The sequence below is a fragment of the Phaseolus vulgaris genome, chromosome 9 (genome assembly GCF_051622355.1).
Source record: "Phaseolus vulgaris cultivar YP4 chromosome 9, ASM5162235v1, whole genome shotgun sequence".
Classification (NCBI taxonomy): Eukaryota; Viridiplantae; Streptophyta; class Magnoliopsida; order Fabales; family Fabaceae; genus Phaseolus; species Phaseolus vulgaris.
The window spans coordinates 26,377,468-26,392,321 of NC_143506.1; the positions used below are offsets into that span (position 1 = coordinate 26,377,468).

At 35.4% G+C, this 14,854-nt stretch overlaps 1 protein-coding gene across 1 annotated transcript; it reads left to right on the top strand.

Moving 5' to 3' along the window:
- Positions 1–5,899: 5,899 nt before the first annotated feature.
- On the top strand, positions 5,900–8,376 carry LOC137821040 (NAC domain-containing protein 83). Its single transcript, XM_068625452.2, has 3 exons — positions 5,900–6,293; positions 7,601–7,875; positions 7,986–8,376. The coding sequence occupies exons 1-3, from the start codon at positions 6,113–6,115 to the stop codon at positions 8,241–8,243; spliced, it is 714 nt and encodes a 237-aa protein (XP_068481553.1). The 5' UTR covers positions 5,900–6,112; the 3' UTR covers positions 8,244–8,376.
- Positions 8,377–14,854: the final 6,478 nt, after the last annotated feature.

The window sequence follows — 14,854 nt, forward strand, 5'->3', positions numbered from 1 at the left end:
TGTTTTCTTTTAACATAAACCCATGTGTTTTAGGGCACATAGTGGTTAGGTTGCATGTATAACGAAACATGAGTAGGGTGCCTATGTAAGCAGAATGGACTCCTGATGTTGGTACATGAGTTGGTGCCCTGGTGGTTATTTTGTTATTATTTTATGCACTCCCTAGAGGAAAGATTTCATTCTGTTGCAACACCGAAAGAGTGTGCTCTTGAACAAAATATTTTCCTGTTGAGTATGCTTTCAGTTGAGATTAGATTCTCGTGAGAGAAAGGGGCTTGAGACCCTGGGTTAAGGTACGCTGTTTCTAAGACTGAAACTTACTACTTCTTAAACTCTTATAAGCCTTGTACTAACTTGATCATCGGAGTGCAATCAACAGGTAGGACCCCTCTGTTTCAACGGAGCTACGTTTCAGAACAACAAGAGACAAACAACGCTGGAGTTGGTCACCCCATTCAACAGGCAAGCAAGTCAACCGGTGAGAACAAAAATCATTAAATATAAATCAATTTTAGAGACAAAAAAATAATTAATTGCTATATGGACTAAGTTAGATATTACTTTATAGACTAAAAAATTATTGGTATGCAAATTAATTTCTACTATTGATAAATATTTTTTAAATTGATATCTAATTAGCTACCAATATTTTAACTATCAACTTTAAAATCTAAATACTTGGTAGCTAAAATCTTTGTAACTAATTAAATATCAATTTATAAAAAATTATCTATAATACAAACTAATTTGGATATAAATAATACTTTTAGTCTCTAAAATACTATCTAATTTAGTCAATATAGCAAGTAATTATTTTTGTTCCCTAAAATTGGTTTCTATTTAATGATTTTCTAGTAATGAATTATTATCTTCATTATTATTATCTTTATTACTATAAATTATTAAATTAATTTATTAATTTATTATATTTTAATATAAAATAAAATTATTTACATCACAATTACCAAAATTATTATTAATATTATTATTAATATAATCATTATCATAATTATTTTTAATATTATTATTATTACATTTTTGTTGTTGTTGTTATTATTATATTTTAAATTATTACATCTATTTATTAATTTAATATTTTCATTTTTTTTATATATACTTATAAAATAAAATCATTTGTATTACTATTATAAAAATTATCATAAGAAAATTATAATTATTATTAGAATAATTATTTTTATTTTTACTAACCCTAATTAAAAATATTATAACAAATATTTTTTTAATCATATCATGGTTAGGTGGAACAATATCTCCCTAATTGGATTCTAGATGAGTCTGGTCGTTTCACTCTTAAATCAGCTAGGACTTTTTTCTTGGAATCAAAACTTCTCTATGGTTGGGGTAAACTCATTTGGTCTTCATATATTCTGCCTTCCAAAACTCTAGTACTCTGGAAAGTTATTCATGGCGGCTTCCTACATATCAACATATTCATCATAAAGGTTTGCATATAATTTCTATGTGTATGCTTTGTGAAAAGCATGAGAAATCTATTCAACATTTATTTTTTGAATGTTCTAATGCTTTGTATATTTGGAGTTGGGTTCAACAGATTTTTCTTACTTCTCGTTTCTCTAATAAGGATGATCTTCTTTCTTTTATTAAGAGTGATGGTAGTCCTTTGCTTAAATTGATTAAGCTTGTTGTGATAACTTTTTCTATTTGGATGATATGACATATGAGAAATTAGGTTAGATTTTAGGATAAGATTGATGTTTTAAGGGTATTTCGGTAATTAGAGATTTAACTTGTCTAGTGGGAAATTCGTCTAAAGCTTCAATAAAGAAGATATGTTGGATTCCAACGTGATTAAGTTTTTTGGTATTAATACTTGTACTGGTAAAGTTATTCATCCTCTTCCTGTTAGATAGGAGTTCCCTTCACCAGGCTGGGTTAAAATTAACACTGATGGGGCTGCTAGGGGATATCCTGGTCTTGATACTTGTGGAGGTATGGGAGTTTATTAGCGCTTTCTTTGCGTTTCTTGAAGTTCAAACTGCTATGATTGTTGAGTTTTATGGAGTTATATATGCTATGAAGGAAGCTCAAAAGATGGGGATTACTAATGTATGACTTGAATATGATTTTGTCTTGGTTTGTGCTGCATTTATTGCTAGGACTAATGTTCAGTGGATGCTTCCTAATCGATGAAATACTTGTCTTAATTACTGTGGGAAAATCAGGTTTAGGGTTACTCATGGGAATGCGTGTGGTGATAAGTTGGCTAATTTAGGATTTATTTATAGAGAATCATTTCATTGATATAATAGGCTTCCATCTAGTTTGTTCTTAGAATTCTTTATGAATAGGTATAGTATACCTATGTATCGTTTTTGTTAACATATGAGTTTTGGTCTAGTCCTTCCATATTTTTCTTTTGTATTTTCTTTCTTTTTTCTTTTTTTAATAACTTTTTCATGTGATGGAAGATGATTGTTGTTACTTGAAGTGTCAGCTAAGCTAAGATGCCAAGTTGCATAATGATGCCTAACATTTTTTACAAAAGAAAATTATAACAAATATATTTATATTGTGAAATATACTAATGGATTTTACCGACAAATAATATTTGCATCTAGATACCAATAGATATTATCGATGGATACTATTTCGCACTTAATTATTGACGGATTTTGGCGATAGATATTATCGATGGATACTATTTCGCACTCAATTATTGACAACAAATATTGAATAACGCTCAATTATAAACAAACTTTTATTTCGGTTGATAAAAATTTGTCTTTAAAATTTCTTGTTAATTAAAAAATTACTGATTGACACAAAGTCATTAATAATTTTCTATCAGTAAATAATTAATTTCTTGTAGTGCATGTGAGCAGATGGTGTTGCAGGTGATATATCTCCACATTGAACAAATTGAGTGTCCATTAGTGCAGAAAACACTTATAACATTGGTTCTATGAGATATATAACACTGGTTCCATTATCGATTTAGATCTTAGCGATGTAAAATATCAATTACATATAACACCGATTGTAAAAACTGATGTAATATGTACCAAAATCTGAATAAAATATTAAAAAATATATGTACTCTAGAAGGCATATATAACACCGATTGTGTCTCCCAATCGGTGTTATATGTGCTCTAGAGTCACATACAAACCCTAAACCCAATACCAAAGTGTTCAATATATAAAAATCAAAACAACAATTTAAAAAGTAAAATATAATACATTATATTTCAAACATAATACATCATAAGAGAGAAGCAGCGGGGGGGGGGGGGGGGGGGGGGGGGGGGTGAGCGGGGGGAGCAGTGGAGGCAGCAATTTTAGCAAAAGCAAAATGAACTCTTGAGTAAGAAAACTTAGAATAGCGCGAATGGAGAGTGAGGGTACGAAGCAAGAAAATAAGGTAAAAACATATATTACACCGATTATGAGTAATAACCGGTGTAATATACCTTTTTATTAACAAACTTGTTTTTTACTCTGAGATGACATATAATACCGGTTGTGTAGCCCAAACGGTGTTATATGTAATTTTTAAAACTTTAAAAGCTTTTTTTTTTTAATTTGAAAATTACATATAAACCAGTTACTCTATCCAATCGGTGTTATATGTAGTGCCTAGAATTAAATTTTTCAATTTGTTTTTAAACTCTAGGAATGACATATAACATTGATTGTATAGAGGAATCAGTGTTATGGTCATTTTTAAAAACTTTTAATTTTTTTTAATCTAGGAATGGCATATAACACTGGTTCCTCTATCCAATCGGTGTTATATGTAATCCCAGAGATAAAATTTTTAAAGCCCTTTCTTTTTGCTCTGAGCATCACATATTACACCGGTTGGATAGTCCAAGAGGTGCAATATGTGCTAAATTTTACAAAAATATCATCATATTTTTGTTTACACCGGTTCTCATTTAACTGGCCTAATATGTCGTTGTAAAAAATATTATTTACACTAGTGGTTTTACATTTCTTTTTGTTATTTTGTTTTTGATATATATTAAACTAAATTTAATAATTTATAATTTGGTTTATGAAATCTAATTTACCTTGACTCAACTTATCATTCCGACTTCACCCACAACAAATTGGTAAGTTAAATATGTCGATTTGCCTAAATTTTATATAGTTCCTTTTAAGTAGGAAAACACGAATATTTATTTATTTATTTTGTATATATTTAACAAAACTTAATACATAATGAATTAAAAAATTACTTTAATTTAACATTGTTTTAGAGGTATTTTTAGGTAGATTGTTGTCAACCTGATCCATCATGGATTTAACTCGAATGTCCTTTGAATCCAATTTTTTAATCTATTATAAAATTTATTTTTTGACCTTGAATCAGATTTATCCATAAGTTCTAGACACATATATTAACAATTATTTTTAATTAAACAAAGTCTTTATATTACTTTTTTTTATCGACAATAAAAAATGAATAAATGTGAACCACTTTAGGGGTGGTCTAACCCTTATAAAGAAATTCCTCCTTAGCAAGCCCCTCTAGACATACACCCACATATATCTATAAAGACCACTTCCAATAGAATCCAGAATACAAACACCTAAGATACTTTGATTGAACACCTAATAGAGTACAACCTTACATCATCCTCATACAACCAGAGGATGAAGACATCAATCTGAAAAGGAGAAATACACAGAATGTAACTTAAACGTAACTCAAGATCAAGCCTTTAATTGAACCAAGACAAACACTTCCAAAACATCAACTACACCCCCTAAAAGATTACACTATTTTTATGTTTTTAATTTTATGTTTCCAAACCTCATTGACTGACACAATCAATATTATATTACTAGTAAAAAGTAAATAGAATTAGATTTCTTGTTGTTTTGTTGTGAACTATGGTTTCAATGTTGATTAATTAAAACAATGTATGGTTCTTTCTTTTTACACGGTTAATAAGTTTTGATTTTTTTTTTCATAATAGGTTTGGTTTGCAAAATTATAGATTTTTTTTTAATTATCATTGGTTTTTGTTGGGTTTATATGATTTATTTTTTCTTTTTAAATATTCTTATTTTCTAGAAAGTAAATTATTGTTGAAATATGAAGTGATAGTCTAATTGTAATTCATAATATTGTAGTTATAACTTTATAGAGTGAAGCCTTTTATAAAAAATAAAAATAAAGCAAAACAAATAAGTTGAAAATAACATAACTTATTCAATCCCATGTCAAGAAAATTTCGCAATTTTTTTTTACAATCAAGAAATCTCACTCAGCTTCCTATAATTTGTTGAAAAGTAAATGGTATTTTTAGACGTTTGATTTGAAAAAAAAATCATAACTCTTAATTAAATGGTACAATTTTTTTTATTTCATGTATAAAATATTTAAAAGAGAAAAATAACTTTATAACTTTATAGAGTGATGCCTTTTATAAAAAATAAAAATAAAGCAAAACAAATAAGTTGAAAATAACATAACTTATTCAATCCCATGTCAAGAAAATTTCACAATTTTTTTTACAATAAAGAAATCTCACTCAGCTTCCTATAATTTGTTGAAAAGTAAATGGTATTTTTACACGTTTGATTTGAAAAAAAAAATCATAACTCTTAATTAAATGGTACAATTTATTTTATTTCATGTATAAATATTTAAAAGAGAAAAATAGTTATTACTATTTTTTATTTATTAAACCGTATTTTTTTTATGCTATCACAATGAATATCACTAAGGTTATCACTATTATTATTATTATTATAATTATTTTACAATTATCACAATCTAGCTTGGTACTCTGATTTAAACAGAGTGAATTTAAAGTTAAAAAAAGAAAAAAAGACAGATGGATAATCAGTTTATCAAGATGTAGAAAGGTTAGGCATATATTGATAGAAAAGGCAAAGAAAAAGATGTTCTAACACTGATAAGAACTTTTGTTTAGCATAAAGTTAGTTAGTTAAGTATCATGGGGTTTTACATCTTTCTTCTCGCCTCTTCCCTCGTCAACAATCACCTTTGTTTGCTTTCTCATTCCCACGCAGAGGCTATATAATACGTACGCAAGCATTCATTCATTCATGTGCTTGCCACCACCATCACCACTTCATACAGAAAACTTAACCCAATGGAAAGGCTAAATTTTATAAAAAATGGAGTGAGTAGTTTGCCTCCAGGTTTTCGTTTCCAGCCAACAGATGAAGAACTTGTGTTTCAGTACTTGAAATGTAAGATCTTCTCCTGCCAGTTGCCTGCTTCAATCATTCCTGAGATCAATGTCAGCAAGTATGATCCCTGGGATTTGCCAGGTACAACCAATTTCTTCTTCTATACGTGCTTATTTTTTTCTACCAATGAACAAGATTCTAAAGGTGTACCACAAAATCGTTTATACTTTTTATTTTTTTTATCATATCAGCAAAGAATATAATATGAATAAAAGGAAAACATTCCCCCATACATTCATAAAAGTTAATTCTAACCTTGTACAACAACTGCAACAGAGCCAAAAAAAAACCCTAACTTACATAAAATTGACAACTAATGCTAAAACAATTGGCTACATAAGTTCGTAACTACAAAACAGAACACAAAAAGCAGTGCAGCTAACAAAATCTAAGTTTATACTTCTTTTACTTAACGTCTAAGTTTTAACAAAACATGGCTGACTCATGATATGGGATTAAAGTAGAGTACACAGACTATCAAGTTTTTCAGTCTAGTCCAGTCACAATATTCATGTATTATATTTCTGTTTAGTTCATACTATAAAATAATTTTATATTAATTATACATAAGTATTTCGATCTCAAGTTAGCAAATTTGATATTGTCCGCTTTGGAGGTCGGTGTTCCGTCACGGTTTTGTTCTTAAAAAGCGTATCGATGGGTTGAAGGATGAGGAAGTATATAAATTGTCATTGGTCTCGACTCTTGAGTGATGTGGGACTATATTGACGTACGGGAACAAGCCCCCAGTTGAGGTCTAACGGAAGTAGATTCCCACTAAGGAGCCTCCTCGACCCCACGGTGGACGCAAAAAATGTTCTTACAAGGTCGAGATTCTCTTAGAGTGACTCCTTTGTCTTTGTCTTCTCGTCCTCACGACTTCTAGGCTTAGTGTGTACTTCCTTTCTCTGAGATGAGCGGGGTGGGTACCTATGAAGGCGCTCCAACGCTCAAGTTAGTCCAAGTACAATATGCAGGTGAGTTAAGAGTAAAAGATTACCTGACGCTAGGTCTCCTCTGATATTTATATCTTTGGAATGAACCTCAACTATCATGGGCCTACTCTTGGATTTAGATGGAGCCTAATTATGTCTTAATCATAATTTATAGGGTTTAATTACAGATAATCACAAGTTTATTGCATGTTATTAAGTTTATTCAACCTTGTCGACCTTTCAGCCTCTCGGCCATCCAGTAGTACAATAAGTATCAAGTTAATTAAAGTATTAAGCCAGCTAAAAAAAAATACAAATAAAGAAAAACCAAACGAAATAGAAAATGAATCATCAGCATGCAAGACCTAATCAACGAAAATGAGCTTATTACAATAGTAGATTAGTGCATGATTATAACTTAACTGTTCCAATCTTGTTTATGTATTTAATTAGGAAATTGTGATGATGAAAAAGAGAGGTACTTTTTCAGCTCCAAGGAGGCCAAGTACCGAAATGGAAATCGTATGAACCGAACCACAAACTCTGGCTATTGGAAGGCAACGGGATCAGACAAAAAGGTTTCATCGTCAATAAATAATGGCATTTCCGGGTTAAGAAAGACTCTTGTATTTTATGAAGGAAAATCTCCAAACGGCTCCAGAACTGAATGGCTCATGCATGAATATCGACTCCTCAGCGTGGAAACTAGTGCTTCCAAACCAATCCAAGTATGTTTATTATCTAAAAACCATTGGAAGAAAAAAAAAAAAACACCAGTATTGCTTATGACAAATTATATCTATTTGTTAACTGCTTTGGGGTTCATAACTATTCACAGGAGATAGGGGATTGGGTTCTGTGTCGCATATTCATCAAGAAAAGAAGCATAGAAAGTGATAACAACACTACTCCTCCCAGACAGAAGAATGCAGTGACGAATAATGTTGAGGTGGCTGAGCCAAGATTCTTTGAGTTTTTTAGTGTTCATCACAATTCAGTTCCCGCTCCTATACATTCTTCTACACTCTCATCTTGTTCAAGTTCCAATAACGTTGAAGAGGTCTCTTCTCCTAACCACGAACAAACAAGCGACTAGGCTAATTTATAAATGAGCTCGTTGATAATTCTGTAATGCATATATAGTTGGAGAGAGAAATAATTTTTTTTTCAAAATGGAATAATGTTAAAATTGTACCACATTATAATTATAAAATATTGTCTTTTATTTGTTATTCTCAAAATAACATTTTCCTTTAAAAATGCAATGCTCATTTGCAAATTTTCATTAAGGAAAATTATTAAAGAGAATATTCACGCTGATTTGGAGCTAAAGAGCTAAAGGAACACATTATTGGAGGTGTCTCACCAGCAGGAATGATTGACTTAAATTAAAAAAAAAAATACATTAACACTATATATTTTTAGGATGATATAGTACTTTAACACTCAATATAGTAAGGGTTGTGAAGTGAGTGTAGTTTGCTCTTTTATTGTCAAACTAACTTTTTTTATATTTTTATTATTTGTTAAATGTTAATTTTAATAAATATTCTTTCACACCATTGCTGAAAATTACATCCATCTATTTTTTAATAAAATATTATATTTTAATATTATAATAAATTTTTTGAGTTATAAGTTATGTAGAAAAGAATCAAAGTATAAACAATATTAATTTTTAGATTGTCTATCTAATAATTATTCGCTTCAAAATTTTAAGGTTTATATATATATATATAAGTTATATATATGCTAATTATTTTAAAAGTCATAGAGTATCTTTATAAACTAAATTCCTTCTCCTAATTACGTTTAAAAAAATTCCTATCTTAATGAATGGTCTCACTACTGAAACGTTAGCTATAGTCAAAGTACAGATCAAATATTAGTATTAAATCTTAATAATTTAACTGTGGGATTAAAATTTCTTATTGAATAAGTTATATATATATATATATATATATATTATATAAAGAGAGAGAGAAAGAAAGAAGAGAGAATTGCAAAATGAATCTTATCATTTAATCACAGCATCTACTAATTTGTCTTAGTATTTTTGTAACAGATAAACTTTTTAAATTTAATGACTAATTTATTAAAATCTATAATAATTAACGGAAAATAATAGATATTTTGTAATCGGTTCAAACATCTAAGGTTATTTTTTACTAAGCAAAAATGTGTATTGTATAATAAGTCCAATTTTATCTTGTAATTCCATAATATTTTTTCTTTGTAATTCCATAATGTAGACAAAACAGTGACGAGGAATAAAAGAATCGCTGCTTTTAGAAAGCAAAAGTTGATAGGGCCGTAAAGGTAACTGAGTTATTGTTTTTTAAACAGATAAAATAAGTTTCAAGAACCTTTTATGCATTACTTACAAAGAAAGAATAAATATTATTCACTAATCATACTCATTACAAGAAATTATAATTTGAAATTGAATAAAAGACTTGGCAATTGATTAGTACAAATAAATTTATAACAACACCGATTTATAACTAATTCAATTTTTTTAATTCAAATTCCAATTTGACTCGAATATGCAATTATAAAATTAAGATTTGCTTATAAAATTTATGTTCAATTTCAATGCAAATCCTAGGAAATTGATAACATCAAGAAATTAGAACATGAATGAGAAATGAAAATTTGTTAACAATTATAATGCCAAACAAATCTTCAAATTAATTTGTTTCAAATGCAAATGAAAATACAATATTGTCTTGGGGAGGATCGTACGACTAATGTCACGGCTCGGCTCTTATCACTGGCCGATCGAAGTAAAGGTTCACGTCCGTAGGACCGACCGATTACAAAAGTCCAATTACGCTCAATCAATAAAGTTAATCCGCGATTAAGAACTAGGTAATGCAGTCATAAACGCGGTCCAACTTTTTAACCTGACACAATAAGGAAGGTCACCAAAGATAATATAAATAGCGCATATTCCAAGAATCAGGTACATCATCATATACAGTGCTCTGAGAATCGAGTACTGAACGTCTTTGCTGACTTTAGCATCGGAGTGCCTTCTGCAGGTACCCTCTGAGTCTGGATTACGAGAAGATTGAGGCCTGGAAGGAAGGGAGCTAAAGGATAGACAACCGACCCTTTAAATAGTTCTCTAGGCCCCAACCCTCATACAAGAACAATTGGCACGCACCGTGGGATCGAGAGAAATTGAGTAAAGAATGCTAGTAGATGGTATCAACCCGCAACATGACAAGTGAGAGGATGACCAAAGTTGACCAGATGACGTTGTTATTGTCTCTACAGAGAGGAGATGGCTAAGCTAAGGAGGAGAAATGAAGAAGTGAGCAGGAAGAACGAGCAGGAGATCCAAGCTCTTCGTAGGGAGAACGAAGATATGAAGAAGAAGTTGGTCGAGGGAGGACCATCCATTGTGCCGACTAACCTTGTCGGTAGGTCATTCACCTCCCCAGGACAAGGCCCCCACTCAAGAGATGGATGGTGAATCTTGTCCTAACAAGTCAGTCCGCACGATCGGTACCATGGATTCAGTGCTTCGACACCCTTTCACCGATTCTATCATCGGAGTTCCACTACCGGACAAGTGGAAAGGCTTCAACAGGGATTGCTATGATGGCACGACCAATCCAGATGAACACATGGATGCGTACTCTACGCGCATGAGCCTATACACCTCAGACGATGCGGTCTTGTGCTGAGTGTTTCTGACGTTGTTGAAGGGAGGAACTTTCAACCGGTTCACAAAGCTCTCTCCCAACTCTGTCGACATCTTCACGACATTGATGTCCAAGTTTGAGACGCAGTTTGCCACAAGCCGACCGCACCACCTGACCTCCATTGCCCTGGTTGGCATCCGCTAGGAGAAGGGAGAGTCCTTGAGGACCTCTTTCGATAGATTCGGCAAGGTAGCAATGAGCATTCAGAACCTCAGCCCAGATGTGACCATGCATCACATGCTGACGGCCTTACGGCCGGGACCATTTGCCGACAGCCTCTGCAAGCAGCCGACCAATAGCTTGGACAAGATCAGGAAGAGAGCTGCCAAGTATATGCAATTGGAGGAACTAAGAGAGTTCCATAACCAAACCTGGGCGGAGGCCATCAACGAGAAGGGAAGGAGGAGAAGGAACATCAGGGCTGATCGGCCAATCGGGGAGACTCGCGCAGGGATTACCATAGCAGCTGGTTCTCAAGATATACCTCCTTGACGACCGAGAGGGGGAGGATCCTAGACCCCTCTTAGTGCTGAGTTGATCCCTCCATCCAGGAAAGCATCAAGCCCAAAGAATGTCGACCGTAGGAAACGGTGTCGGTATCACAAGAACAGTGAACATTCCACCAAGGAATCTTAGGCCCTCAAGGATAAGATAGAGAAACTTATCTAGGCTGGGCACCTGCAACGATTCGTCCAAGGTGGCTAAGGCATAAGAAGATCCCCTAGGCGGGACGAGCCCGCGAAGCGAAGGAACTACTCCCCTCCAAGGGCAAGAGGACGTGGAATGCCACGTATCTAAAATTTTATTATGGTTAATTAATAAACTTTATGCACTCTTTCCTCATCCAACCATTTTTTCCTTAAGGAGGGTTTTCGGTCATGCGGATTTTAACGAGGCGTTTCTCTCTAATTGTTTGCCATTTAAAGTCAAGTTCACGCATCTTTCTGCGCTCGGTTTAGTCTGGATGAAGCCTTAACCGACATACCTTGTCGATATCGCAAAATCCTCGGATCGGTTTGGATGAAGCCTTAATCGACATACCCTGCCGATACTACAAAATCCTCGGATCGGTCTGGATGAAGCCTTAATCAGCATACCCTACTGATACCGTAAAACCCTAGATCGGTCTAGATGAAGCCCTAATAGGCATACCCTATTGATATTGCAAAACCTAGTGTCGGTCTAGACGAAGCCTTAATCGGCATACCCTGCCGATACCGTAAAAGTTGGATGCAATCAAGGACGTAACCTTAACCGACTTACCCTATTGACACCCAAAAGACTCACGTTTGGCCTAGATGAAGCCTTAACTGGCATACCCTACTGAAATCTTAAAACGCATTACAAGCACAATCGGATCGATTACTTAACTTGTTCATTTTTCTTCATTCAACTGACTAATGAACTTAACTAGTTCAATTTTCTTTGTTCAACTAAGTTATCCGACTAATGAACTTAACTTGTTCAATTACGATCAAGGAACTTAACTTGTTCAAATAAGGCTACAATATACGAAGAAACGACCATTTCATAAATGAAGAAAGCAAGAAGGAGGCCACACCCCGACCTCGAATGTAAAGCAGTAAAATGCCACATCCTGGTCGAAGGAAGCAAGAAATTTAAACCTAAAACTTACTGATCATCGACTTGAACACCTTCGGTTGATGCTCTCCAAGGCCCTCACCTCGGCCCTTAGCAAGATCTGACCCTCAAACACCTTGTTTTCGGGGTCGAACTCACCAGACGATGACAGACTAGTGAAGAAGCTAAGATCCCTCCACAAAAGTCTTCTAACCGAGTATGTGTTAGCTCCATAAACCCTTGCAAAGCTAAAGCATTTATCATGAAAAAGACAATTTAAAAAAATAAACTAAGAACTAACCAAGGAATTTTGGACAAGATTTGGGACTGCCAAACACCAAAGCTTAGCAACTTTATTAACGATAGGAGAATTAACAACCAAATGTAGATTAATGGTTTTGAAAATGATCCTGCCTGTTGACCAGAGCGTTGAAACCTGCCTCGTCAAAGGATCGACTTGCGCACCGCTTCAAACGTCCGTCCTTCTCCAAGATCCACCTCAAGAACCTGCAAAAGAACAGAGCGACGCCCCTGCGGCCGATCGCACTCCAACGCCCAAGTCAGTGACTGAACCACCGAATACTGAGAGCAAGAACGCTCCAGAAATCTCAAGGAACCGTGCAATGTTCTCTCTCACAGTGTGCTCTAGAACTCGCAAGCGTAAAGAGTATAATCTGAACGTGCGTACCCCAGAAAGTTCGTTGAGAACTCTTATATACCTGGTCACTTTCTCTTTCCTGGCAGTTACAGATTTAGACACGTGGCTCGCATCCAACTGTACACGTGCCATCATCTGGAGCCTCCTTGACTTGGGAGCTGCTTCTACTCTCATTTTGGCTAAGTTATTTATGCATGGTACTGCCCAGTGCATAGCTAACTTGGGAGCGCGATCTCTACTGGAATTGGCGAGTTAGGGTGCCTTCGTACACCTTCCCTGTGGTCTCGCCGGCCGCCTTCATAATCTGCACCACCTTCATCTCTGGCGATGTGCTTGCTCTTCCGATCTCCAATCACTAGGTCGCCTGAGTTTACATCTGGCGACTTCATCTTTAACCCGGTGATCGCCGATTCTGGTATGCTGGAGATCGGAACACGCCAACTTAATAACTGGTGACTTCACGAGCCCCCCGACTTCCTTCCCTTCTGCCAACCTGGCGCCTTGTCAACACGCCTATACTGTAGCTGGATGCCACGTCATCACTTCCGACTACCAGGGCGGTACACAAGCCCCCCAGTCTTAAGCGAAGACTTGTCCAGCGAAAAGACTAGAAGAGTCACGTCAATACCGGTCTACGTGGCACTGACGCAGAATTCCAAGCGGTTGTACCTTCTGCTTCTCTGACGCTCCACCAAACCCCTCGCCCATCACTCGACACGTGGCTTCATCAACGGTTACCTTCAGTTACCGTTTGCGCTTCCCAAACCCATTTCGAAAAAACTCTTAAACCCATCTTCACTCCACACTGTTCCATCACTTTTCTTCGTATTCACAAACGCTCTAACTCCCTCCTGCAAAAACCTCTCAGCGCTCTCCAACATTCTGAATCACCATCATCCTTCATCGTCTTCCTGATCATCAAAAGGTACCTACTTTCCTTCTCCTGCTGGTTTTTCTTGCATTTTAACCGATTCGCATCATCCTGTAACTGTCTGGTGCATACGCTGTGGGTTGCTTTTTCCATTTCTCCTTCTACGCAACTTAGGGCTTCGTTAATCGTCGCAACGAACCTTCGTTCGTTCGCTTTTCACCCTTCTCCCACGATCGAGTCAGCCTCTGCGAACCCTGATCATTTTTCCTTTTCTTCTTCCTTTGCAGCTTCGAGAATGACCCGCTCAAAGATCACCCCGAATCCTCCTCTTTCATCGCGACACCCCTCTTCTCAAGCACTCATCCCACCGCGAGCACGCGGTGCTTCATCTTCCCAGGCTGAGAGGCCTGCACCTTCCCGCCCCAACCTGGCCCAAGCGACTCCACCTATCGCCGGAGGAACCCCCGTTCCCCTGCCAGACTTCGAAAAACTCTACCCCTGGGCCAACTCGACCCTGTTGAGGGAAACGTCTTCCGTGAACACTGCTGGAGCAGTCTTGCGATTGACTAAGGGGGATGAGCCTCACCAAACATTTCATAAGGAGCACGATGAAAAGATGATAGTGCTACCTTGCCCCCCCGATCTGCCCGTTTGTGCCGACGATAAGGTGAGCGCTGACGAGCCCTTCTGCTTCGTCTACACAACCTTATTCAAGAAGGTGAAGCTCAAGTTTCCTTTCACCCGTTTCGAAAGGGAGCTCCTTACCGAGCTCAACATCGCCGCCGCCCAGCTCCATCCCAACAGCTGGGCGTTTGTGTGAGCGTTCCAAGTGATGTGCGACCATCTGGGGTTGCCCGCATCCGTAGATGTATTTCTGTTTCTCT

What these genes read in the sequence shown, in the direction of transcription:
- LOC137821040 (XM_068625452.2), top strand. Translation starts at nt 6,113, where the DNA reads ATGGAAAGGCTAAATTTTATAAAAAATGGAGTGAGTAGTTTGCCTCCA. An exon ending in TGATCCCTGGGATTTGCCAG is followed by an intron (nt 6,294 to 7,600) that starts GTACAACCAATT and finishes GTATTTAATTAG; the next exon opens with GAAATTGTGATGATGAAAAA. An exon ending in GTGCTTCCAAACCAATCCAA is followed by an intron (nt 7,876 to 7,985) that starts GTATGTTTATTA and finishes AACTATTCACAG; the next exon opens with GAGATAGGGGATTGGGTTCT.